Source organism: Coccomyxa subellipsoidea (assembly GCF_000258705.1).
Source record: "Coccomyxa subellipsoidea C-169, whole genome shotgun sequence".
NCBI lineage: Eukaryota > Viridiplantae > Chlorophyta > Trebouxiophyceae > Coccomyxaceae > Coccomyxa > Coccomyxa subellipsoidea.
In genome coordinates, this window is record NW_005178036.1 from 783,954 (window position 1) to 806,819 (window position 22,866).

Here is a 22,866-nt window from a genome sequence, read left to right on the forward strand (position 1 = left end):
AGGGTGTGTGTGTGCGTGCTCGCACGCGTGAGTTTCTCGTCCGTGTATGTGTGTGTGTTTTCTGGTCTGCTCTGTGCTCTGTTTTCTGCCCACCCCTGTCAGAGTGCCTTTGATGTTCTTGCGCACTTGAGCGTGCATGTGCGTTTTCTTTGGTTTATTACTTGCCACGGTCTAGGGCGCCATGCACGCATCTGCTTAGCAGGGCTGGTAGGGATCCGATGAGCATGGACACATGTGGTGGCAGCTCGATCTGCACAAGCGCAGACCTGCCTTTTTACACCTTTTGATACTATTGTTTGATGTTGGTGTCGACCTAGCCAGTCTGTGTCGCCTGTGCCCCGCTCTCATGCTTCATGAGCAGAGAATTTCTGCAGACAGGCTTGAGGGCTTGATTGCGATGCCTGTGCTTGTTCCATATTTCCGAGTCAGGGAGAAATGATTGAAGTACACTCCATGGAACAAGCTGCTCAATTCTTTCTGGCTGCTTCAACAGATGCGCAAGGCATCCGCCCAATGACTGGGTGTAGCAGTAGCTTGATGGGGACTCGCATGCAGGCGCAGAGCCTTAAATAATCTGTCCACCCAAGACCTCATGCTACACAGGGTGCTGGCATATGGCCGCCGGGTGTGAGATTGTGAGGCGGTGACAATGACTAGCAGCCTGCAGGCTTTTGGGCAGTGGGCGATACAGCATGTACTGGGTGGCCTTACAGACATTGAGTCATGGTTCACTCCTAGGCCTACTGATGGTGATGTGGGGACATAGTCGCACTTTCATGCTGTTGTGTAAACATCATGGTTGACTCAATGGCGGCAATGTAATGCATCCAGAAATGCTTGGATTTCCATGTGTCAATACATGTTGAGGATAACGTCATGCACACTCTCTCCTTCACGCCATAAATGACCCACTTCAAAACTAGATATCTGTATGTGACCTGCAATAATGGCACATCCATTGCAGCGAGTCTAGTACTCCAGATTTAAGGAAGAATGCTATCCTACTCCCAGAGTTTGCAAAGGCTTTGCAAACATGTAATCTTCCACACACAAAAATCTGAATATCTAGTCCACAGAAAAGGCCCACTGCGATGTAGCTTCCTTGAAATCGATCACACATCCAGGGGAACAGCCTCCAATGGCTCTGGAACACATTGCTCATGGAACTGTTCTGCGGCAGCTTGAGCCTGCCACATGTCAAAATACACCTGGCCAGCTCTCATCAGCTCCTCGTGTGTCCCCTGCTCCACGACCTGCCCGTCTGCCATCACAACGATCTTGTCGCAGCGCTGCACTGTCGACAGCCGGTGCGCCACAAACACAGACGTGCGCCCAACTGCCAATTCCTGAACGCCACTCGCGACATGTTCAGCTCCGCCCTGCTGATTATTTCTGACAGCCCGTTTCACGGTCATCAATTGCCATCACTGCATTCCAAGTCACAGATCTATTCTCCTCTGATGACAGCAAGCAGTGTTGTGGTGGCGAGCCACCAGACTGCGCACCTCGAGGGAGGCCATGATGCTGCGCTCAGTTGCGGTGTCAAGGGCTGATGTGGCCTCATCGCAGATCAGCAGCCGCGGTCCACGCAGGAATGCCCTCGCAATGGCCACCCTCTGCTTCTCTCCCCCACTCAGCTTCAGGCCGCGCTCGCCAACAATGGTATTATAGCCATCAGGCATGCCATCTATCACCCTCTTCAGCTGCGCCATCTCTGCTCCCGGAACACTAGAGTTCAGGCCATTGTGCACACTTCATTCGGAAGCTTCTGCAGGCAGATCAGGTGGGCATGCTGTGCTCTTGTACACACCTTCAGCAAGATAACAATGGCATTGGGACAGCAGTGCAAACCAGGACTGTATGGGAAACCTACCAGCAGCGCGCTCGATCTCCTGAAAGGTGGCATCTGGGCGCCCATATCTGATGTTGCGCAGGATTGTGTCAGCAAAGAGCACTGTGTCCTGGGGCACCACCGCAACCGCCCCTCTCAGGCTGCTCTGCTGCAGCTCCCTGACATCAATTCCATCCAACTGCACGCTCCCGCTCTGCAAGGGCATTAGGAGGCACATGTCTTGAGACCAGCACAAGCAGTGTCTCGCACAATTTTGAGGGTCGACAACCTTGAGGTCTGATATCATATCAGCAGAGACAAACACATAAAGACTGAGAACGACAAGCTACCTGCGCATCATACAAGCGGACAAGTAGTCTGAGCAGTGTGGATTTTCCACTGCCGCTTGAACCAACAATGGCACAGCTCTCCCCCGGCTCCACCCGTAAGCTTACTCCTTTCAGCACAGGCCTGCCCATCCGGTACCTGTGATCCCAGTCCGAACTCAGTGAATTGGGACCATAGCAATTTCTTTTTGCAAAAAAAAACTGAAAATCTTAATCAATAAATTGGCTTTTGCGGCAACTGTTGAAGGCTTCAAAAAGGAAAGTCTAGGGCAAAAGTTTTGCCCTAAATTTTAGAAGGTCAGCATTGGATGCAAACCCAAAGACGACATTGTCAAGCTCCACAGCCACGCCCTGGTCTTGTCCTGAAGTGCTGGCTTCACCTGGGCCCCTGCTCTCACCTAACACAGTAGCCCTGCCACAGCATAAGATTGCTCCTTTCAGGCTTGGACACTCTTTGCATATTTCCAAAATACAGAGCAAATGCAACAAAAGCTGAAGGCGTTCTGCAACCCACCCCTGGGCGTCACCATTGCCATTTACGTGGCCGTTGGAGTGGGATGCAGCAGCATCCTGAAGATGCGCTGCAAAGCGCCGCTGCGGCAACTGGCGGCTGCCATCAGGCAGGTTTGGCTGCGTGGCCAGGATCTTGAAGAAGGCCTCCATGTCCACCTGCAAGCCCATGGCACAGCTAAGCAACAGATGGCTCGCACTAGTAAATTGTCAATCTCCTGATTTACTCTGGCCAGGGGCTCAGAGGCTCTCACTCAGCCCCCCTGTAACCTCACGGGGCAAACATAATTTCTTGTGCTGCGCAAGGTCTTTGCAACTCACCAGGGACTGGCGCAGCTCGCGGTAGAACCAGCCCAGGAACTGGAGTGGCCCCCACAGCTGCAGCAGCAAGCCCTGTGCCATCACCAGGTCTCCGCCGGTGAAGGACCCCACAGCTGTGGACAGAGTGGCGCTTGCAAGCACAGCAGTCAGGCCCGCCGCCAACACAAACCCTTGGCCCCCGTTCAGCACTGCCGCTATGGTTTCAGTGGCCACAGACGCTTGCTGGTATCCCACAAGGTAACGGTCATACTCGTCAACCTGAAAGCATCCAGAAATTGATCTCGGTCCAATCTTGCTGTTATTTTTAGGTAGCTTTAGCATCGAAAGAGACCCCAATGTCAACAGCATATGCGCTCGGAAGTCTGCTGCACATGTATTGGAGGCCACGTGAGAAGGGTACCTCCAGCTGTTCATTGTTGAAGAGTTTGACGGTCTCATAATTTAGCAGCGCATCGATCGCCTTGGACGTGGTCAAATTGTCCAACTTGTTTACTTGCTTACGCGCCTGCAGCAACAAGTTTTCCACTCCATTTATACGCAAGACAGACAGTGCACAGCATAGTCAAAACCGATTCCTTTGACCTTCTATCTCTTGCCATCATCGTTCAGATGTTCCCAATGCAGGTCCATCAGGTCATTTGGGTACCTCAGTGCCCTCACCAGGTGCACACCAGGTGAGGCCCTCCCCTAATTGGCAGCAGTGTGCGCCTCACCTCTGCTGCAGCTCTGGTCAGCGCAGCTGTCCATCCAACGTATGCCGCAAAGGTGCCTACCACCAAAGCAGACACAATGGGCGTAAATGTCCGAGCCAGTAGCCCGCACACCAGCACCAATTCGATCGCTGTTGGCAAGAACGTGAAGACCACCGCTCTGAACACCATTGACACACTCCGGGTGCCTACGTGCCAGTCCCGTCTCAATATTCTCTGTCATGCATTCTTCTGTCAGTCCCATGGAACGAGAAGCGCGACAGTGAGTTCGACACTTGTGACTCACGCTGCTGAAACCCAGTGCTAAGCTAGCAAGAGACTACCTCTCTCCAAGATCCGAGACAGCGCTCCCGTTCGCCTCTCCAAATGGAAGTTGATGTCTAGATCGAGGACATGTGAGAATGTGTGATACGCAACTCGTCGCCCTGCAGCCTGCACCCCTTTCGGCCGCTCAGCATCAGATATTCAAAGCCAGGCTTCTCTGCCTGCCATAGCAAGTTGCCAACGATCTTAACGCTCTTGCAACAAGACTGTGCACCAATATTGCATGGCCGGTGATCACCTGTGCTATGGGTGTGAAGCAGGGTCCCTGCATCTCCTTGGTCAGACTGCACAGAATTCGGCACGCTCCAGACAACAGCAACGCATGCACTGTCCTTGTGACTGCACTCTCATTGACCACGCTTCCAAGAGCGTCCACCGCATTCTTCAGGAAAATGGGAGCCATGAGCCCTGTGCAACACAGATGGGAGCAGATTGGGTCACCCATGCCATGTGCGAATTTGGGCAAGAATAGGAACGAGGCCAAGGTCCCAATACCACCACTTACAGATGGAAATTCTTGGATCACCTGAGCTCTTGGACAGCAGCATGAGGGCTACAGAAGCTCCCAGCCTCCACCACAACTGCCTGCAACAATTGCTCAATAAAAGGCCAGAGATGCAGCACCGACTCATCCCGACACCTGTAGGCCTTCCGACATGTTCGTTGACACCAAGTAAAGCCTTACCGATCAGACACTGCAAGCTTGACTAGATATGGAAGCACATCCAGAAGTTTCGAGGAAGCCGGTGTTGGAGGCAGTTTTGGTGGCGTGACCCTCTCTCTGGGCTCTTGAGGCCACAGATCATCCCCAGATGTCAGTACGTTTGCTGCAGCTGCTGAGGTGATGACAGAGGACCTGCTCAAGCAGCGTGTGGTGCCGATGCGCGATGTTCTGCTGTCCCATTTGAAAGAATGGATTATTTTCCCCCGGAACACGGAAGCCTGAAATGTCAGCGAAGGCGATGTGGGACCAGGCCTGCCTTTGGGCCGCTGCAACAATATATGATTGCATGCAGTGATTGAGCTCATTGAACAGGACTGCTTGCTGTACGTGCATTCGGCTGCAGATGTGCAGCTACAAGCACGGCAGACTGCCTTGCTGTTCCGTTTAATTGCTGAACTCATAATAGGGTGTGACTCGGGTGTATTAAAATTGCCCGGTCGAACGACGGCGTGCCGACTGAACTTCGATTGGAATGATGGTTCCAGAATACAATTCTTTCTCTGCGTGAAAGGAAGATCGGCACGCCTTCTTCTTGCGACATCAGCGGTTCAGCTGCGGGGATTTGTGGGTGGTGGATAGACATGACGTTCTATCAGGAGACCACGAGTACTTCCGACAGCTATCAGCTCCTACACGAGGAAGAGGCTGGAGCGTTTGGGCACATCAATGTCTGCCAAGACGTTGCAACTGGCGCAATCGTGGCTGTCAAGTACTTGAAGAGGGTCAGTACTGCATGCTGGCCGATCTTGAGGGCCGTTGCTTTGTGTGTGTATGCTTCGGCCCAAACGTGGTGCATTATATTGTCGGTCAAGATCCATGAGGTTATCTAACGCATGTTGAATCAGGATTGTTTGATTGACATCCGCTCAGCAGATGAGGGTGTTGTGCTGCAGGGTCCCAGCAACATCAGTGACATTGTCCTTCAAGAAGTAGTGCAGCATAGAAATTTGTACCACCCGAACATCATGCTGTTTCGGAAAGTGATGCTGACAGAGACAGCTCTGGGAATCGTGGTGGAGCACGCTGCTGGTGGAAATTTGCAAGATTATGTGCGGGACAGCAGCCCTCTGCAGGTAGTCCCCGTGGAAGCCAGGAAGCCCAGCAATGCAGCCGACGCTGTATGAATGGCTACCTAATCAACTATGGCGAGAACCATGATGCCCCTCTGGTGATTTGCGCAGGAGGTGGATGCAAGGTACCTGTTTCAGCAGATAGTCGTTGCCTTGATATATCTAGAAACGAAGGGCGTTGGCAATCATGGCCTGAAGATCGAAAACGTGATGCTCGACAAAAGCACACCGCCAAAGGTCAAGATGACGGATGTCGGCTACTGGTAAGCTGCGCACCCACCTGGCTCAGCGATCAAGCCAAGCAAGGGAAGGAAGTACTGCCTTTGCTATGGTCCCCGTTGCCCTGAAAGGTGTGCGCACTATCTGCAGGAAGTGCACGTTGGACACACTACCCAAGTCTCGCATTGGTAGCTTTGGCTACGTGGCCCCAGAGGTGCTGCTCAATAAGAAGGATGTGGACACGAGGAAGGCTGACTGCTGGAGCGTGGGAGTCATCCTTTACCAGCTCTTGTTTGGGGAGCACCCCTTCGAGAGACCCAGCGACCAGGAAGAAGGAAGTGTGAAGAGGACGCTGCACCGCATTGTCCAGGTGCACCTCTTCTGCTCCTGTGTCTTTCCTCTAAGCACAAGCATGCACCTTCTACTGTGCTTGCGACTTTTTATAAGAGACCAAAGTGGCGCGTGACGGCTGGTGTGACTAAAAGATGCCTGCTGTCATCATCTTTGCACAGGTGGAGTACAGGCTACCATCGCATGCATCCGCCTCACCGGAAGCGCTGGACTTGCTGCAGCATGTGCTGGTGGAGGACCCTGTCAAGCGCTACAGCTTACAGGACATGCAGATGCACCCCTGGTATGCGCCTGTTGTCCTTTCGCTACTGACAAGATCATGGTTATGTTCCACATTCAGTCTCCCTGAACCGCATTTTTTATTTCAGGCATGGGCCTCAATGCTCAAAGATGAGTGCAATCAGAAGTGTGCTTCTGGCATTTCTGTGAGCTCTTTTGTTAGAAATCGAAGCAAAGGGCATCTCTGAGGACGGGCTGTGTTCTGCAGGTTTCGCAAAGGGCTGCCTGCATCCCTGATCCAGGTCAATGAAGAATGCCTTGCTATGCAAGAGGCAGACTACTTCGTGTCACAGCCATTAGATGAGATGATTGAGGTCATCAAGCATGCAATGTACGCCCCAAGTGCACTTTCCCAATGCTGAACACAATTTGGGGGCTTTTACCACAAAATAATTGCGACTGGCAACTGAGGAATGTCAAGGATGGTTGTGCGACTTATGACCCTTCCACATGGACTGGCGCAGGTTACCGCTTGACGACGATAGCTTTGATGGAGGATTTGGCTCTGAAGATTACGATGACATCGATGACCTCATGGATGCATAGACGTACTGTCTCTCTTCAGACTGCGGACGGGATCTGCTAATGACATGAGTGGAACTGTGCATGCCTGTGCTACTTTGAGGGTTGGGAACGGGTTCCACGTGATTGCTCAGCGAGGAGATGGCTGTGTTCCTTCCTCAAGCCACATGCAGCAATCGCTTTCTGTCCTATTGCTACTCTCACCGCTGCAGATTACTTCACTCTGTTCTTTTTAGAGAATGGAGGACAAAGGGTTGTAGCAGTAAGAGTGAGGCTGGCACTTCGTGCGCCAGTGATAGGCATGTGCCACTTTCGTTGTGAATCTTGCGTCAGCGCAATCAGAGCTCGCAAGAGGGAGAAGAACCTCCTCTTCCTCCCTTGCGCAAACTTGTGGGTGCTGTGCTCTTTGCAGCGGCGACAAATTCCCAGATGCTGAAACCACATCTCTGCTGCTGTGTTAGTTAAAAATGGGGGGATGTCTGAATTACTCATCCTGAGGCCCTCATGCCAATTCAGGCTAATACAACACTGCTGTTGTTTGTCAGAGTATGCCATCACCTGCAGTGGTATCTGCTGGTGCTCACCCAGAACTTTGTTAAAATATGCGGAAGTCCTGGTTTATACAGTAGTGCCAGCATGCGCAGGCAGCATGCTCTCTATGGTCATGGGTAGTGTCATAGATGAAGCTCAAGTGAATCAGGCAGTGGTGACGTGAAACTTTCACACTGCATAAAAAATGAACGGCCTGACACCAGGACCTGTCGACAGGTAAGATGCCATCAACAGTGTTATTGTGTTGAGGAGATCATTCCATTGCTATCTACAACTTTGGAGAGCATGCGCCAAGAGACCATGTCATCAGTAGAGTGAATCAGAAGGACTGATCACGTGCATACCACATACAAACACACCCTAAAGGCCCCGCCAATTGTAATGATCAGCTTGGTTGACACTTACCAGCAACTCCTGGAGAAATTCTACCCAATTGCATCCTAAAAAAGATCTCTGATGTAGTGGCCTAACTTCCTCTAGTGGCATTCCTGTTCTTTCCTGTGAAGTCCAGATCTGTCTAGACTCTGATTCCGAATGAAACCCTGGGAAAGCTGCGCCCTTGAATCATCTCAAATCAGACGTTTCACCTCAGTGTTGGACATTGCACGCAGCCTTGCAATTGCTAGGCATTGCAGGAAGCAAGTTATTCCCCCTGCTGCAAAGCACCATTCCGCTGTTGTTACCCGACAAAAAAACAGCCCTCAACAAACACACCATCTGGCTCTGACTAACCATGCATGAACACAAAGTTGCATGACACTCCACATCTGGCACTGCTCAATTGGACTGAAAGCGTGAATACGACATGGTCGGATAAGGAACATAATGCCTCCCGAAATCAGCACTCCTTTCAGCGCGATAACATGGTGCGGCGATGATGTTGACAGACAACTATGCGCCCACAGAGGGGCTAGCCACAATACATCCTCCCTTTTGGAGAATTAGAGATAGACAGCAGAGACAGGCACAAAATCTTCACACCCAGAGGCCAAATAAAGGCAAATCAATCTTTCAAGGAAGCTATGCCATCCTCTGAAAACCCACTTTGACTTCTAGTCTGAAAGGGAGACGGAAGGGAGCGTATCATGTGGGGCTCTTGGAGGGAGGCCACTCCACTGCTGCCCTGTAGTACTGCTGCAGTCGCGCCTGCAACAGCCACACTGGAGGGTTTGACTCCCGCGCTCGCCTGCTCTGTGCTGGCTGCTTCTGGCAACGGCACCACAAGCTCTTCATTGCTGCTGTGCTGTGCCTCAGAAGAAACTGCGGCCACTGGAGGCCTCTTGCTGGAGGTCCACCAGGAGCGGTGGCGCAGGAATGCCACGGACCCACGGCCCAGAGTGGGTAGGGCAGGGAGGGGCAGGCACAGGCGAGGCAGCCGGCCGCTGTCAGTGCGCGCGCTCACGGGCGGCGGCGCTAGCAGCACTGGTAGCTGCGCCCTCGGCTCCAGCGTGGGGATGCCTGCCCTCCGCTTGCGCATCTCCATCAAGTAATCCTCCGGCAGATGCCTGCCACACATGGCTTGGTGAGCAGCAAGCAGTGAACATCCTCGGTCACATTGATTTTCAGCATAATTGTATGGCTTTGGCTGCAAGCCATCCTCAGTAGCTTGGACATTACCTGTGAAATGATGCAACACCATTGGCAACGCCGTTTTCCTTCTTGATCTTCACTGCAAGCCTGACCGCTCTCCTCTTCACCTGTACGTTCACAAACACAGCGCTTGGATACAGCGCTCCAACTGCAAGAAGGACATCTATTAGTTCTTGCATTGCAACCAGCTTTGTGATGTAACCACTTATGAAAGACAGCTTTGTGGGGAGAGCCTCACTTCTGGGCGCGCCATGAATTTGAGAGCCTGCACAAGCTTGTGGCGGCTGAGGCTGTCAACTGGGATGGGCTTTGGTCCCACTCCTGCACGCCTGCAGGCCTCTCCCCAGAATGGCTGGTCCCCAAAAAAGGGAACAACCGTTGTGGGGCATCCCTCAAGCAGGCCGGCTGCTGTAGTCCCCGCTCCGCCTACACCAGTGCCACTATCTCAGGGGCTGTGCATTTGCACAAAGCAAAAATGAGAGCGCCTTACGCTTATTAGGTTGTTCCCCATCGATTGCATTATGCCTATTGGGCAAGATATCTTTGTGTGGAGCTAATGCACAAGATCGCGGTGCTCACCATGGTGCACAACTGCTGCGCAGCGTGGGAACAGGTAGTCATGCGGCACTGCATCAATGACCATCACATGCGGTGGGATGGGTTCATTTGCCAGAACGCCCAGTTTGCCCCAGCCCTTTGAGATGATGCCCCGCTGCCCAGTCTGCGCCAGTGCCTTTAGGATCTTCTGGGTCAGCTCCTGCAAAGCAACAGTCGATCAAAACTTGCCGGCTTAGGTGACTTTACAGAGTAAAAAAGCCCAGACGCCAGCTTTTACCAGGAATATACCATCAACAGGAGCTGCAATGCATCTTTTGCGCACCTCTGGCTTATCGACGACCAGAGAGCCGAAACCAAAGTATACTGGCTTGTCTTTGTCTGCCAGGAATGCGACAAGCCCCTCAGGTGGCTTATAGTTGCTCCTTGACTCCCCCAAATCAAAGAATCCCGCAATGTCAATGAGGTCCTGTGGCCAGTCGCTCGGCCGCGGCACCAGCGTGGGACTGAAGCAATAGCAGAACGGCACTCTGTGCAGGTCATCGTTGTGGTACGCACTCGGCAGGCCCAGCACTTCTGACCGAAATTGCCCCAGCAGATCAGCCTGTCACATATCATGGGTGAGCGTCTGTTAGTGTGTCCTGATGTGCAATATGGCTGGTACTTCGAAAGCATTAAACCCGCCTTTATCAATCCATGCAGGGAGTGCTGGAAATGCTTGAAGCGCACCATTCCTGTCGACATGATGTCCTCCACTGCGTGGTATGAGAGGAGGTTGGCCATCTCAATCTGGCGGAGCACCGTCCCCGCTGCAAAGGCTTCAGCCTTGAACACCCAGCTCAGCATTTTCCTCCCCATGGGCCACACTATCCCGCTGCCCTGGCGGTAGAGGTCTCTGTATGCGTCTGCCGTGTTTGCATAATATGCTGCCTTTCCAGAGAGCCGCGTCAGCCCATTTGGCAATTTGTATGCGTAGAAGACGCGTGCCTGTAGAGAAAGGAACGGAGAAATCAAAATTGAAAACATGAGGGGGGCACGTGTGGTGTATGCATCAAGTCAGCATCAGCGATCACCTTGAGTTGCCACACTAGGGGAGGTCAGGACTGGCAGAAAATCAAACTCACCATCGGATGTGGGAATGCTGCAGTGGGAGTCCAAGGCATTGTGAAGAACAGATGCAGGGGCACCTGCAGCTTTTCCGCACAGTGTATGTGCCCATAGCACACCGGATTGGCGATGATGGCCTCTGCCTGCAACAAAGCTCAAGAATGTTGTATGCGATTGAATAAAACAAGGGCACATGCTGCCTGGATGGCGCAACGGATGAAGAGTGGCCCTCACCCTAAACTCTATGTCCGGCGCATGGGGCGATGGTGCAGAGACAGCGGGCCAGCAGCTCCAGATCACATCCTTCAATTGCTTCCGCTGATTAATGATGCCAAGGTAGCCCGAAGGAGACGGGATGATGCCCCTGTTCTCGACCTGCGCAGACAATACGCCATTTGCATAGAGCACAAGGGGCTGACTCCGCAGCGAGCAACCATGCGCATCTGTTCAGACATGCAGGGGACTCACCATGTAGGCAGACAGCTGCTGGGGGTCACCGCCCAAAGGATAGAACTCGAGGCCGTGGTCCTCCACAAGCTCCTTGAAAATGGCATGGGATGCAAGCCGCACCCGATGCCCAAACTGCTTGAGCTGCAACCCGAGAGCCAGGAATGGCTGCGGAGAACACAACAATGCGTCATTAAACCACTTGATCTATCAATTTGTGGAAGTAGCAATGCTTGACAGGACATATGGTTTAGAAAGACTGCTCCGTACCTGGACGTCTCCACGGGTGCCGCAGACCAGGAGGGCAATTGCCAGAGGGGGCACACTGGCAAAATTCTGAGCGGGACCTGATCCAACAGATCTTGCAGACGGCTTGCGTCCAGAGCTACATTTTGCGCTACTGCTCGGCTGAGGGCACCGCTGACTCTGTGCACGCTGCACACTGCTCCCCTCACGGGTTATGCTCCTGTGATCTTCAAGATTCTGGGACTGCAGCACAATTTAAAAGTAAATTGCAGATCGAGAAGCATGAAAGTCATCAAAGCCCTGTAGCAGCACAATAGTACTATAGCACAGTTTACGTGCTGGTGATCGAGACCAACCTGCAATCTACAAGAGCCGTCGTTCTCGAGATTGAAGCGGAAATGGAAAGCTCCACGATCTCCAGAAACCTGGGGAACGTAAAAGAAAGTCAGATCATGCTGCCACTCAGGGGTATACGATGCAGCTCTTGAAAAGAAACTCACGATATGGTCGTCAAGATCATGAAGACGATCATTCGGTCTCGCCTCACGGATGTCCATGGTCGAGAAAGACCAGTGTTAAGTGTGTCTTTTCGATTTGCCCAACATCTGAAGCCGAGACGGCTTAAGGGATGCACAGCAGTAAAACTTTTTCAAGAGAATGAGCAAACGCTGGTTTCCACGTCCTTATCTCTCATCGGAGAACGAAGCTTTGAAACGCAAGAGGACATGTGCATTCGTCCAAGGAGAGCTGTCACGTAGCTGCCTTTGTATTTTTTCCCCTGTCCTTTCTTTCTTCGTTCGCTTCCTTTTATTCGTGGCCAGATTTGGGGCTACCCTCAAGAGAAGAATTGATGTGATAACCTATCAGACCCCACAAGGCATAGGCAGATGGTCAACCTGATCTACTTACTTGCTTCGTCATATAGTGCTAGCATGCCTCAGAGTCGACTCTGAGACGTACGGACGCGTCTGCATCCTCCATGCCTGCTACAGCTCACAATTTGAACATTTTAAAAAAAGCACTGCTGCCACCAAGCAGGAACCGAATTCCGCCCACAGCTGTGTTCTGAAGACAAGTCCTGTACTGATCACGTATGGGCCATGTCGGGCATGATTTATGTTGTATTGAGTTATAACAAGAACATGATGTTCTTTGAGATCATGCGAAACTTCTAGAGTGTCGATCATGCAATTCAATGGCTGTGCCCCAGTGACTGCAGAAAAGGTCTTTTCATCACAGCTCACCATCCGTCACCATAAGCTTACAACCAGGAGATGCAATCAACCACCTCCAGAAATGTGCATTCCACACAATATCCCAGAGTCCTTTTAGAATAGTGCCATTGGTGTCCAAAGCAGATTCTGATATCAACATTTGATGAGGTCTTTCCAACGCCCTATCTGATTGCACAAAGGCAAATGCCTTTTAGCTTGCAGGCAACAAGACACACGTTGTGAGATGCTAACAGCTCACGGGTGATAGCAGCACCTGGCTGGTGTGAGAAGTGCGCATACCTTGTTTGCATAAGACTTGACAATGGGCGAGGCAAGGGATCACGTGTTGGGTACAGGCTGAGGACCAGGACCCATTAAGTGGGAGTGACAGTGACAGGCCCGGAGGCAGGCACGCGGCCCTGGAACAGCCAAAAGGAGGCCCAGGTACAGGAACAGGTACCCCAAAAGAAGGCCCAGGTGAAGGGGAACAGCGCACAATGACAACGAACGCGATCTCTGCCAGACTCGGCCCGGGGAACAGGCCCTGCCAGGGAGCACAGCAAATGTCTTCACTTCTTTGCCATGGCAATGTGCTCTCTATACATTGAGCTCCCACACAGGGTGTCCCTGAATGAGAGAAGTGCAAGATGACCTGCATGCCAGACATTGCATCGTATCCTCAAAATGGTGCCCGGCCCCAGGCCTATTTCTGCGTCCGCCATTCACTTCACATTTCTTGCTCGCTCAACGCCTAAGCGCCGCCCCTGCCATTCTGCTCCATCAAGAGCACGGATTGCCTGCATGTAACAAAGAAAACCCCTGAGCAGCCGCTCCAGTACAAGAATAATTTTTGCACTGCTAGGTAGTGTGTCAACTTGACACACTACCTAGCAGACACTGTCAAGCGATCAACACTGGCACAACTCCGAACTTACCGCATCGACGTCCTCCTCGTACTTCATAGCAACAAAGCCAAAGCCCCTGGACTCGCCGTTGACAGGATTGCGCACGATGCGTGCCTCCCTGACAGGGCCAAACTTCTCAAATTTTGACTCCACCTCCTGCATTCATTCCCACGCATCCTTCAGGGACTGCCCTCGATTATCAGGAGCGTGACCCATGCCCATCTCTCATGTCAGGCTGCCACATGCCAAGAAAGGCAGGCTCAAGATGGGGGCGTGCCCGCTCGCTGGTGACAAAATTGAGACCGGCTACAAAGAGTGTGGTGCCGTGGCGCGGGGGAGTGCGGCGGGGCCGGTTGTAGTAAGGCGCAATAGGAGAGCGGCGACGGCGCTCTGGCGAGTAGCGGCTGCTGCGGTACCGGTCCCGTCGGGGGCTCGGGCTGCGCCGGGATCGGTAGCGATCCCTGCCATGTGCCAAGACTTGTCAAGAGTGTCCATGTAGAATGGAAGCAGTTTTCTGGCTGATGCATAGCTCTAGGTCGGCAACCACTGCCACTTTAGAAGTGCTGGAATAGAGGCAAGAAATCACCTTGAGCGGCTCCTGCGCCTGATGTCACGGTCACGGCTCCTGCATGACGGAGAAAGCACTCAACCGACAGGTGAAGTGGAAGAAAATGGCACCCCTCCAGTGACTGCATGACTCATGATCTGCAATCAGCATCTTGCCCCAGTGAAATACCTTGAGCGGGAGTGTCTGACGCGTCGATTGTCCCTTGAATCGCTCCTGTTTCACCACATTAGAGCTGTTCACTGGGCCGCCCCGTAAGAAACTTGTAGCTGCCGTGTGATGCTCGCCCTCTGCAGGGCAAAATCATCACACCAGAGTGAGGTCCTTCAAGCTGGTGCATGCACGAATGAAGCGCTTGAGGCTCACCTGGATCGCTTGCGCCGAACCTCCCTCGAGTCACTTCTTGCTCTCTCACGAGAATCGCTTCTGCCACGACGCACCTGCATGGTACATGGGCCGGGCACATTATGGCTCACCCAAAGACTTGCCGGTCTCTTTTTCAGCTGCTGCGATGTTGCAGACAGTGTTAAAATCAATTTAGTACAGTGAGGAAGGTAGGACTGGCACCGGTGATCTAGAGCGGCTGTCTGGAGAGATGTCGCGAGCAGGCGAAGCTGAACGTGCACGAGGGGACGGGGAGCGCTCCACCTCCTTGTCGGACTTCCCATCAATTTCATCATGAGCCCCGTTCACCTCGTCCTTTGCAGCGTCTTCTGATCGATCCTCAGGGATCTCCTCGCCATTTTCCACACCTGCCTCGACCTCCTTCTCGGGGCTGTCCTTCTCAGGGCTCTCCCTATCCGGACTCTGAGACATCCTGCACCAGAAGAAGGCCTTTCAAGAATGCAACCTCACTCTTTCAGGCACAAGTTGCCTGTAGATGGCCAAGGTCCAGTATTTGTAAATATCATTTCAGATGCTGCGATCAGGCACCAAAGGTACGATTCTCTCCCAAAATACAGAAGCAAATTTTGGGAATCATGCTATTGTCCCCATAAGACGCTTTCAACACAAAGCCTACTTCCAGTGCTGTGTGAGGGAGCGATTCAGGCAGCAGACTATACCTTATTGGAAAGATTCAAGTGGTTCTAGGATAAGAATCCGCGCTTCTGTGTATAAACTTTTCTGTTCCTAAGAATCTAGGGAAGAGGGCGGCCCAAGCAAGCTAATGTTCCTTATGGCGCATGCATGGCGGAAAGGCTTTTCGCCCATATATATACGGCTTTCTATATAATTTATTAGCTGGCCATGGCAAATTTGGGCAAAATCCAACATCATAAAGCTGAGTGGAATCGGGACCTTCTTGGAAGCAAGACTTGTCTCAAAGGCTCCTCTTGAAAATCTCTATTTTGGCGTGCAACTTTCTGAGGTGCAGAGGAAAAAACTCCTTCTCCAAAAAATCACATTAGGCGGTCGATGTCAGAACACTGCTGGAGAAAGTTTGACGTGTGAGGGGCCCAGTAAGTATAAAGGGGATGAGGAAGTTCGTCGAGACAGCGCGACATGGCATTCAGAGCAGACTTCATAGTGCGGAGGGCTCACAATCCGAGGCCATTGCAGGACGAGGCGCGCTCTCGTTCTTGTCCTGGGACCAGCATTTTCCTCTGTAAATCGTATCAGGGAATGATGTGTTGTGGGTACAGTCATATGAGACCGGCTGACCTCAATCACACCTTTAAATGCATTTTAAGGTTCAATGGTGGTTCATACAGACTCCAATCCTCCTTCTTTCACCAAGCAAGATGTGAGCCAGCAAAGGCATCTGGAGGAGGAAAACGTGATATTGAAGGAAGAGCTGCAGAGGCTTACTGCGCAATTGGTGAGTGTGTACAGTGCCTGTGATGTTGGCCAATGCGTGTCTCCTTGCTGTGAATATACTACCTTGGCTCCAATTATTAATAGCGATGCTGCATGCGGTGCCATCAGATTGCTTCAGAGGACGAGAGCAGAGGAAAAGGAGCTGCGCCCAGAGGTCAGATCAATGATTCGCAGAATTTCCAGCAACTGCAAAAGGTGAGGCTGACCTTACCACCCTCTCCTTGTGATCAACGTGTAGCATCAGCGTGACAGATAGCCACAGGTTATTGGAGGACTGGTATCTTTCAGGCCAACAGCCTTCTCCAGGCGAAAGTGGGCATGCTCCGAGATAACCTCAAGGCAGCCAGGGTGTCATCCTCAGAGATGGAGAGCGAAGTCGCGCAACTGAAGCTGCGGCTTGCAGCCTCGGGCTTGAGCCCTGCAGGAGATCCGATCAGAGCCAACTCCCAAGCTGTGGAAGGGCGGGATGTTGCAGCACATTCCGCCAAGCAGACACGCAGTCTCAGTGAGGATGGAGGATCGCAGGGTCAGCTTTGGATGCAGCTGGTGAGGAATCCCGAGCTCTCTTGCCAGGACGCGGCACTAAAATTGAGTGCCTAAGTATGCTGCAGCATCCATTGTTCTCTGCTTTATAGAGCAGTGTCTCCTCACAGGATGCGCTGCAGAAGGAGAACGCCCGATTGGCGGAGGCAAATCACGTGCTGAGCGCTCAAATGGCGACCTCAAATGCTCAGCGTGTGGAGCTGCAGTCGCGGTGGACTGAGCATGAACGTTTGATGAGTCTTGACCTAGCCTCTGCAAAGGTTCGTTTCATGCCCCCTGTGTGTGGCTGTTGGTTCTCTCACCTCTTAACTCAACTTTGGCTGCTCTGCTCTGAGTCTTTTTGCATTTATTGGTGCCTCTTTTTGCAGGCGGAAATATCCAGACTGGAGAACGACTTGAAGGCAGCAGAAAGAGAGGTGAGTTGAGCTATTGGATGCTCATCAGGTGTGCAATATCAACAACAAACCCAACATCGCTGTACGGAGCCTGAGGAGGCGTAGTACCTCTCTCACTGTGATGTTTTTCTTCTGCAGAGCACTAGTGCACCAACTCCGCTAGGCAAGTCGATTGCAGAGCTTGGGGCAGAGACAGAGTCCCTGCACCAGACAAATAGAATGCTCACGGATCAGATTCGAAGCTTACAGGTATGGCCTGATGTCACCGACTATGCCCGGTCACTGTGCTACAAGCATTGGAGGCTCCCATGGTATGCGTTTCTCTTGTCAAGGATCTTGCGGGCCCATGCAATCACTGCTGTTATGCAGGCCAAGGCTGATGAGGCCAGACAGACTGTGGAGATCGTGTCAGCAGAGAATGCGCAGCTGGGGGCGCACGTGCAGCTGCTGGAGAGCGAGTTGGAGGCTGTCCAAGCAGGGTCGCTTGGGCGGAACCTGGGCAGCAATGAAAACTCGCCTCGCGGCACCGAGGAACATCCTCTTGTGTTTGAGGAGGCCCATGGGGTCACGCCTCAGGCAGCAGCGGCAGAGCAAGGGCATGTAGGTTTTCTCAATGACGTCATCTCTGTTGACCTGGGTACTGCTACACAGCTGTGCATGCATACACAAGAGCGTTGAGGCTTTAGCTGCCACCGCACAATGGCAAAGGTGGATTGTGACTCTGTCCAGGAGCCTGCAGAGGAAGGCGCATCCCCTGCATTCTCGCTCATTGAGAATTCGGCCTATGATCAGGATGGCACAGGAGCCACTCGGCCTTCCACAGCAGGCAGCCGCGAAGATGCAAGCTCTGCCGCGGACAAGGAAGGTCAGAGTTCGGGCTTGCATTGCCACTTTAAACACCATCTGTTTTGATCACTTTCTGCATGCGTGCGTGACTGCTGCAGGTTGCAGGCTTGCGGACAGAGCCAGGTCATTTCATATGGCGCGCTGCAAACGGTTGAGCATACTCATGGTGATGCAGGGATGGCCACGGCTGAGAAGGCTGAGGCTGACTTCCACTTCAGCAGCCTCAAGCGCAAGTGGCACGCGGAGGAGGGCAAGTACCTGGCGCATGAGCTGCGACGAGCGCAGGATCTGAATGTGCAGCAGGAGATGGAGCTGGAGTCACTGCGCCAGCAAGTGGCCGCCCTCAGCAGCGTGTGCTCTGAGGCATGTTCCTATTCTCCTCTTTGTTGCAACACGGTCACCTTTGCGATTCTTTGCTTACATGTGTTAAATGTATCTTGCTTTCTACTGATGTGATGACCAGGTCAAGTAAGAACATGACGATCTGTGATTGGTGCTGCAGGAACAACTGGAGACTTTGCGCGAGAAGGCTGCGCAGGCAGACTCTGCTATGAAAATGGCAGAGAAGCTCCAAGCAGAGATGGCTCTTTTGCAGGAGCAAGTTGAGACTTTGCACTCTCGGGACAACCATGTTGCAGAGTTGAAGGAGGAGGTAGGTGCCCCGCATGTGGCAAATGAGCTATGTGTCACAATGTGGAAGGGTATCAAGGGTTCTCTTGGAGACTGCATCTCATGTATTTGTCTTTTTGAGAACTGGCTTTGTGTCAGCTAATTTAGGATATGCTCAAGTCCTTAGCCTTTGTGCTGTAATTCTCAGATGCAGCAGTTTACCTTCACAGCCACTGAGATTGCAGCACCTCATGCTGCTCAGGCGGAGGCTCAACAAGGTGAAGCTGATAAGGGCACAGCAAGCTCTGGAACTATGGGGGCGACCACTGACCAGCTGGTGGGAGCACCTGAGGAACAGCAAGGGCCCTCAGACTCAGCATCGGAGCAACAAACACAGTCAGGCGCTGTGCTTGAGGCAGAGCTTCGGGGACAGCTTGAAGGACTGGAAGCACGTGACACACAGGCGCAGGCTGAAGCTGCCACGCTGAGACAGCAGCTTGCAGAGCTCACAACAAGCCTTGAGGAAGAGAAGGCGCGATTTGTTCTTGCAGACAATCAGCTGCAGGCCAGTCAAGCCCAGCAGAAGGAATTGGAGCTCGACCTGCAGCTCAAGGCACAAGGCGATAGTGAGCTGGAGAGTGCACTGACAGAGGCCAAGGGGAAGGTTGCTGAATTGCTTCAGCTTGAGGATGCCCTGAGAAGCAAGGAGGAGGATGTGAAGATGATGTCAGATCAAATTGCTCAGCAGGAGGCCGAGCTGACGCTTCTGAAGAGAAGAAAAACGGTGAGTGGGGCCCCCCTAAGAGGCATGATCAAGCGCTTCTTTGCTCAGGTCAACACTTGCGAATTTTTTCAATGACCTCCATGTTTGTGATGGAAGAGTACATATTGCTCATGCAGTCCTGATTATGGCTGCCAGGATGATGACGTGGAGAAGCAGGAGAGGCTTCTGGAGCTGGAGACAAGCCTGCAGATTGCCCAAGATGAAAGAGAGAAAGTACAAAGCATCTTGCTGGCAGAGCGTGCAAATTCCAGTGGCAAAAAAGCAGCTCTTGCAGAGACAATCCTTGCCCTTGATCAGGTTGGCATGTCACTGTGAAGCCAAAATAAGCAGCAGATACCCACAGATTCTTGTGATACACATGGTTCCTTTTGCGTTTTGGTAGCCCTGAGACATTGGAAGCTAAGGGAACAAATGCGGGTGCTCAGGCAAAAGCGCATGCTGGTGCAAAAGAGGAAGAGGTGGTCAGGCTGAAGGGTCATGTGGAAAGGGCAGAGCAGGCCTCGCACCGTTCCGCTGCTGAGCTAGAGGCAAGGCTGGCAGCTGTGGCATCCGAGCTCGACGATGCCAAGGTAAAGCTTTCTCAGTCCCGTCAGTCACGCGGTTGTTGCATGCGCCTCACCGTGGCCTGGCCCTGCATGCCCCTGCGGCGGTCATTACTCCAACATGCAGGCCCACAATCGAGGTTTACCTGCATGTGGCGTGCAGGTTGCATTGGCAGACAGGGAGCGTGTGTGTGGCGAGCTCCAGATGACAAGCTCAGGGGCTGAGGCAGAAATAGCATCCCTGAAAGGCCAGTTGAAGCAGCTGATGGACAAGCTTGAGGCAGCAATTGAGGCGAGCAGAGCCGTTCCCTCGGTAGGAGGTGAGGCAGCTAATGGCGATGCAGACGCAAATCAGCAGTCTGCGGCAGCCCAGGGAGATGCCGAGAAAGAGCTGATCGAGCTTCAGAAGGCTGTGTCTCTCAGAGATGGCGATGTAGAAGCCCTCAAGAAGCAATTGGAAGCAGCATCAGCACGTGCAGATGGCCATTACGCAGCCCTGCAAGAAATCAACGAACAACTCCAGGTGTGTTTCTGACGCGACGGTGATTGTGACAAATCTCGGAAATTGATCAGGATTGATGGTAGAGGAGCGCCCCATGTGGAAGCAAATGCAATGTGATCAGCAGCTAGTACATTTTCTGTGTTTTATCTGCTTTGCTGCGCATTGCAGGGTATTCAACGCTCCCATACGGAGGCATTGCAGAAGTCCGCAACAGCCGTGCAAGAGAAGGAACAGGTGGCGGCAGAGGTATGCCTTGAACGACCTTGACAACTGAATCATCTTGAGAAGGACTGAAGGGGAGCTCGGAGGCCCCTGCATGAGTACAAGCGATCTCCCTGCCGCTATCAGAAGATGCTGCGAGACGTTCAAGTGACGGTGCTGAGGGTGCGGCGCAGATGGAGAAGATGGAGAAGGCGCATGCTGCAGAGCGTCATGGGCTCAAGGAGAAGCTGGAGCGGCTGCAGAGGGCCAACAAACAGCGGCGCGGCGAGATAGAGGAGATGCAGACAAAGCTCTCCTCCATGCACCAGCGCGCTTCCGCCTATGACCAGGTGCAATACAGCACACGTGGATCTCGGATTTTTTTGGTGCTGCAGTATCTGTTGCAAAGCTTGCGCCGTATCAATGGCAGTACACAAGACGCCAAACTGACGGTCAGTCGGCACGACGCAGACGTTCCAGGAGCTGCAGCAGCTGCGGAAGGAAAACCTTGACATCAAGCCGCTGGCCGCTGCGCATCCGCAGCTGTTGGAGGAGGTCAGCGCCTGTCGCGCAGAGGTCAAGGCGGCGGAGAAGCGCATCGCCAGCTTCGATGCGCTTGCCAAGAAGGCTGCGACAGTCTTCGAGGCGCGGCTTGACGGCGTTGGGCGGGAGAAGGATCAATTGCTTGAGCAGGTAGACAAGGCTTTCTTCATCTTGCTGACGAGAGCACCTCCATTTGCTGTTTACCGGGTGTACATGAAAGCCGTCAGGGTCTCAGCGGCTATTACTCTGTGTTGACAGGTGGCCGTGTTGAAGTCAGCAACAGTGGCCAACGAGGCACTGCAACTCCAGGCTGCCGCTGCACAGCGCGAATTGACCACAGCCCTGGAGGCGGCGGCTGCAGCAGCGGCCCACCAGCAGCGGGCGGTGGCTGCCGAGAAGGCTGCCGCGGAAGCCAGGAAGGAGGCACAGGTGGCCCAGGCGGCAGCCGCTGCCATGGAGGAACGCCTGCAGGCGGCGGAAGAGGAGATGGACCGCATCACAGGTGCTCGACCCTCCCGTTTGCAAGGACAACAGAAGAGTCCAATGTGATGGGGAGTACCTGGTTTGGGAGTATGTTCCAAGGCGTGAAGCCCCTTTACGACGGCTTCTTGTGAGACACCCGGCGGGACTGCCTGCAGGGGCGGTGGAGGAGGAGCGGGCAAGGCGGGCGGCGGCTGCACGTGCTTATGCCGAGGAGCTGGAAGGGCTGCCGCTCAAGCCGGTGAGCTCGTGGCCAGCACCCGTGCGCGTTCTGGTGCGCCAGCGCGAGGCAGCTGCTGCAGAGGTGCGTGCTTCAAGAGCAGCTGAAGCCAGCAGGCATGTCTGGCTTGTAATCATGCACAGGCAGATCGCTCAGGCGCATGCAAGCTTCACCCTTTCCCCAAGGGACAATTGTGCATGAAAACCTGCTGCTGCTTGTGCGTACAGGCTGGAGCGGCAGGTGTGCGGCAGGAGGCAAGCGCTGCGGAAGCGGCCCTGGAGGCGGAACTGGAGGAGGCTCGCGTTGCCCGAGACAGCGCCGAAGCCGAAAAGCGCCAGGCTATCGCCGCCAGGTGAGAGCATTCCACCAATTGATCTTCACAGTTTGCAGCAATTTAACGATGGGCAGCAAAAGGCAGATCTGATGCACTCTGAATCTTGTCTAGGGACAAGGCTGAGGCGCACACAGCGGGCGTGAGCAAAGAGCTGGCGGAGAGGGAGGAGTGCCTCGGGAACCTGCTGCGGGCTGCTCGGGCAGAAGCAGCGGCTGCCAGCGAGGAACACCAGGCAGATATAGCCGAGCTGCGGCACACGCTGGAGCTGCGAGTTGCAACTGTCCGCGCTGATGTAGCAGACTGGCAGGTGTGAACAAGCGCTCTCTGTGTGCAAGGATTGTGCAGTGTGATCGGGGCGTGATCTCTGTTCAATAGAATTTAACTCATGCAGCAACTAACCTGGAGTGTGCATCCAGGCGCGGGCTGAGGCTGCAGAGAAGGAGCTCTCAGCTGTCAAGGAGAGGGCGTGGGCGCTCATGGAGGAAAAGGACGCTCAGCTGCAGGCTGCCAAGGTGGGACGGAAAAGCATCCTGGCACTTTCAACCTTGTTGCAGGTTCTTAATGTAAGTCGTCCCAGTATCATTGCCTGGTGCCATGGGATTGTAAATTGTGCTAGTGCATTTTCTGCAGGGGTTGAAGATTCTCAGGCCTGCAGAATAT

General features: G+C 53.2%; 2 protein-coding genes across 2 annotated transcripts; one reads left to right on the top strand and one right to left on the bottom strand.

The window, feature by feature from the left end:
• Positions 1-64: 64 nt before the first annotated feature.
• On the bottom strand, positions 65-15,001 carry COCSUDRAFT_53349 (ABC family transporter: mitochondrial ATM1-like protein). The gene is made up of 20 exons (XM_005647957.1): positions 14,957-15,001; positions 14,756-14,829; positions 14,561-14,605; positions 14,411-14,449; positions 14,102-14,285; positions 13,855-13,980; positions 4,729-4,829; positions 4,570-4,628; positions 4,282-4,451; positions 4,043-4,151; positions 3,723-3,907; positions 3,410-3,514; positions 3,010-3,267; positions 2,793-2,847; positions 2,495-2,558; positions 2,182-2,317; positions 1,874-2,045; positions 1,506-1,714; positions 1,207-1,346; positions 65-401 (listed from the first exon to the last, which is right to left on the bottom strand). Exons 6-20 carry the CDS (start codon positions 13,879-13,881, stop codon positions 314-316), a joined length of 1,878 nt encoding a protein of 625 aa, XP_005648014.1. The 5' UTR covers positions 13,882-13,980; positions 14,102-14,285; positions 14,411-14,449; positions 14,561-14,605; positions 14,756-14,829; positions 14,957-15,001; the 3' UTR covers positions 65-313.
• Positions 15,002-16,085: 1,084 nt separating this feature from the next.
• On the top strand, positions 16,086-22,519 carry COCSUDRAFT_41711 (hypothetical protein; the record flags this gene model as incomplete). Its single annotated transcript, XM_005647958.1, has 17 exons — positions 16,086-16,208; positions 17,119-17,166; positions 17,515-17,745; positions 17,875-18,010; positions 18,167-18,342; positions 18,494-18,643; positions 19,064-19,384; positions 19,520-19,597; positions 19,810-19,953; positions 20,090-20,449; positions 20,597-20,674; positions 20,824-20,979; positions 21,101-21,322; positions 21,431-21,674; positions 21,811-21,956; positions 22,100-22,224; positions 22,318-22,519. The coding sequence occupies 17 exons, from the start codon at positions 16,086-16,088 to the stop codon at positions 22,517-22,519; spliced, it is 2,940 nt and encodes a 979-aa protein (XP_005648015.1).
• Between the last annotated feature and the right edge of the window lie 347 nt (positions 22,520-22,866).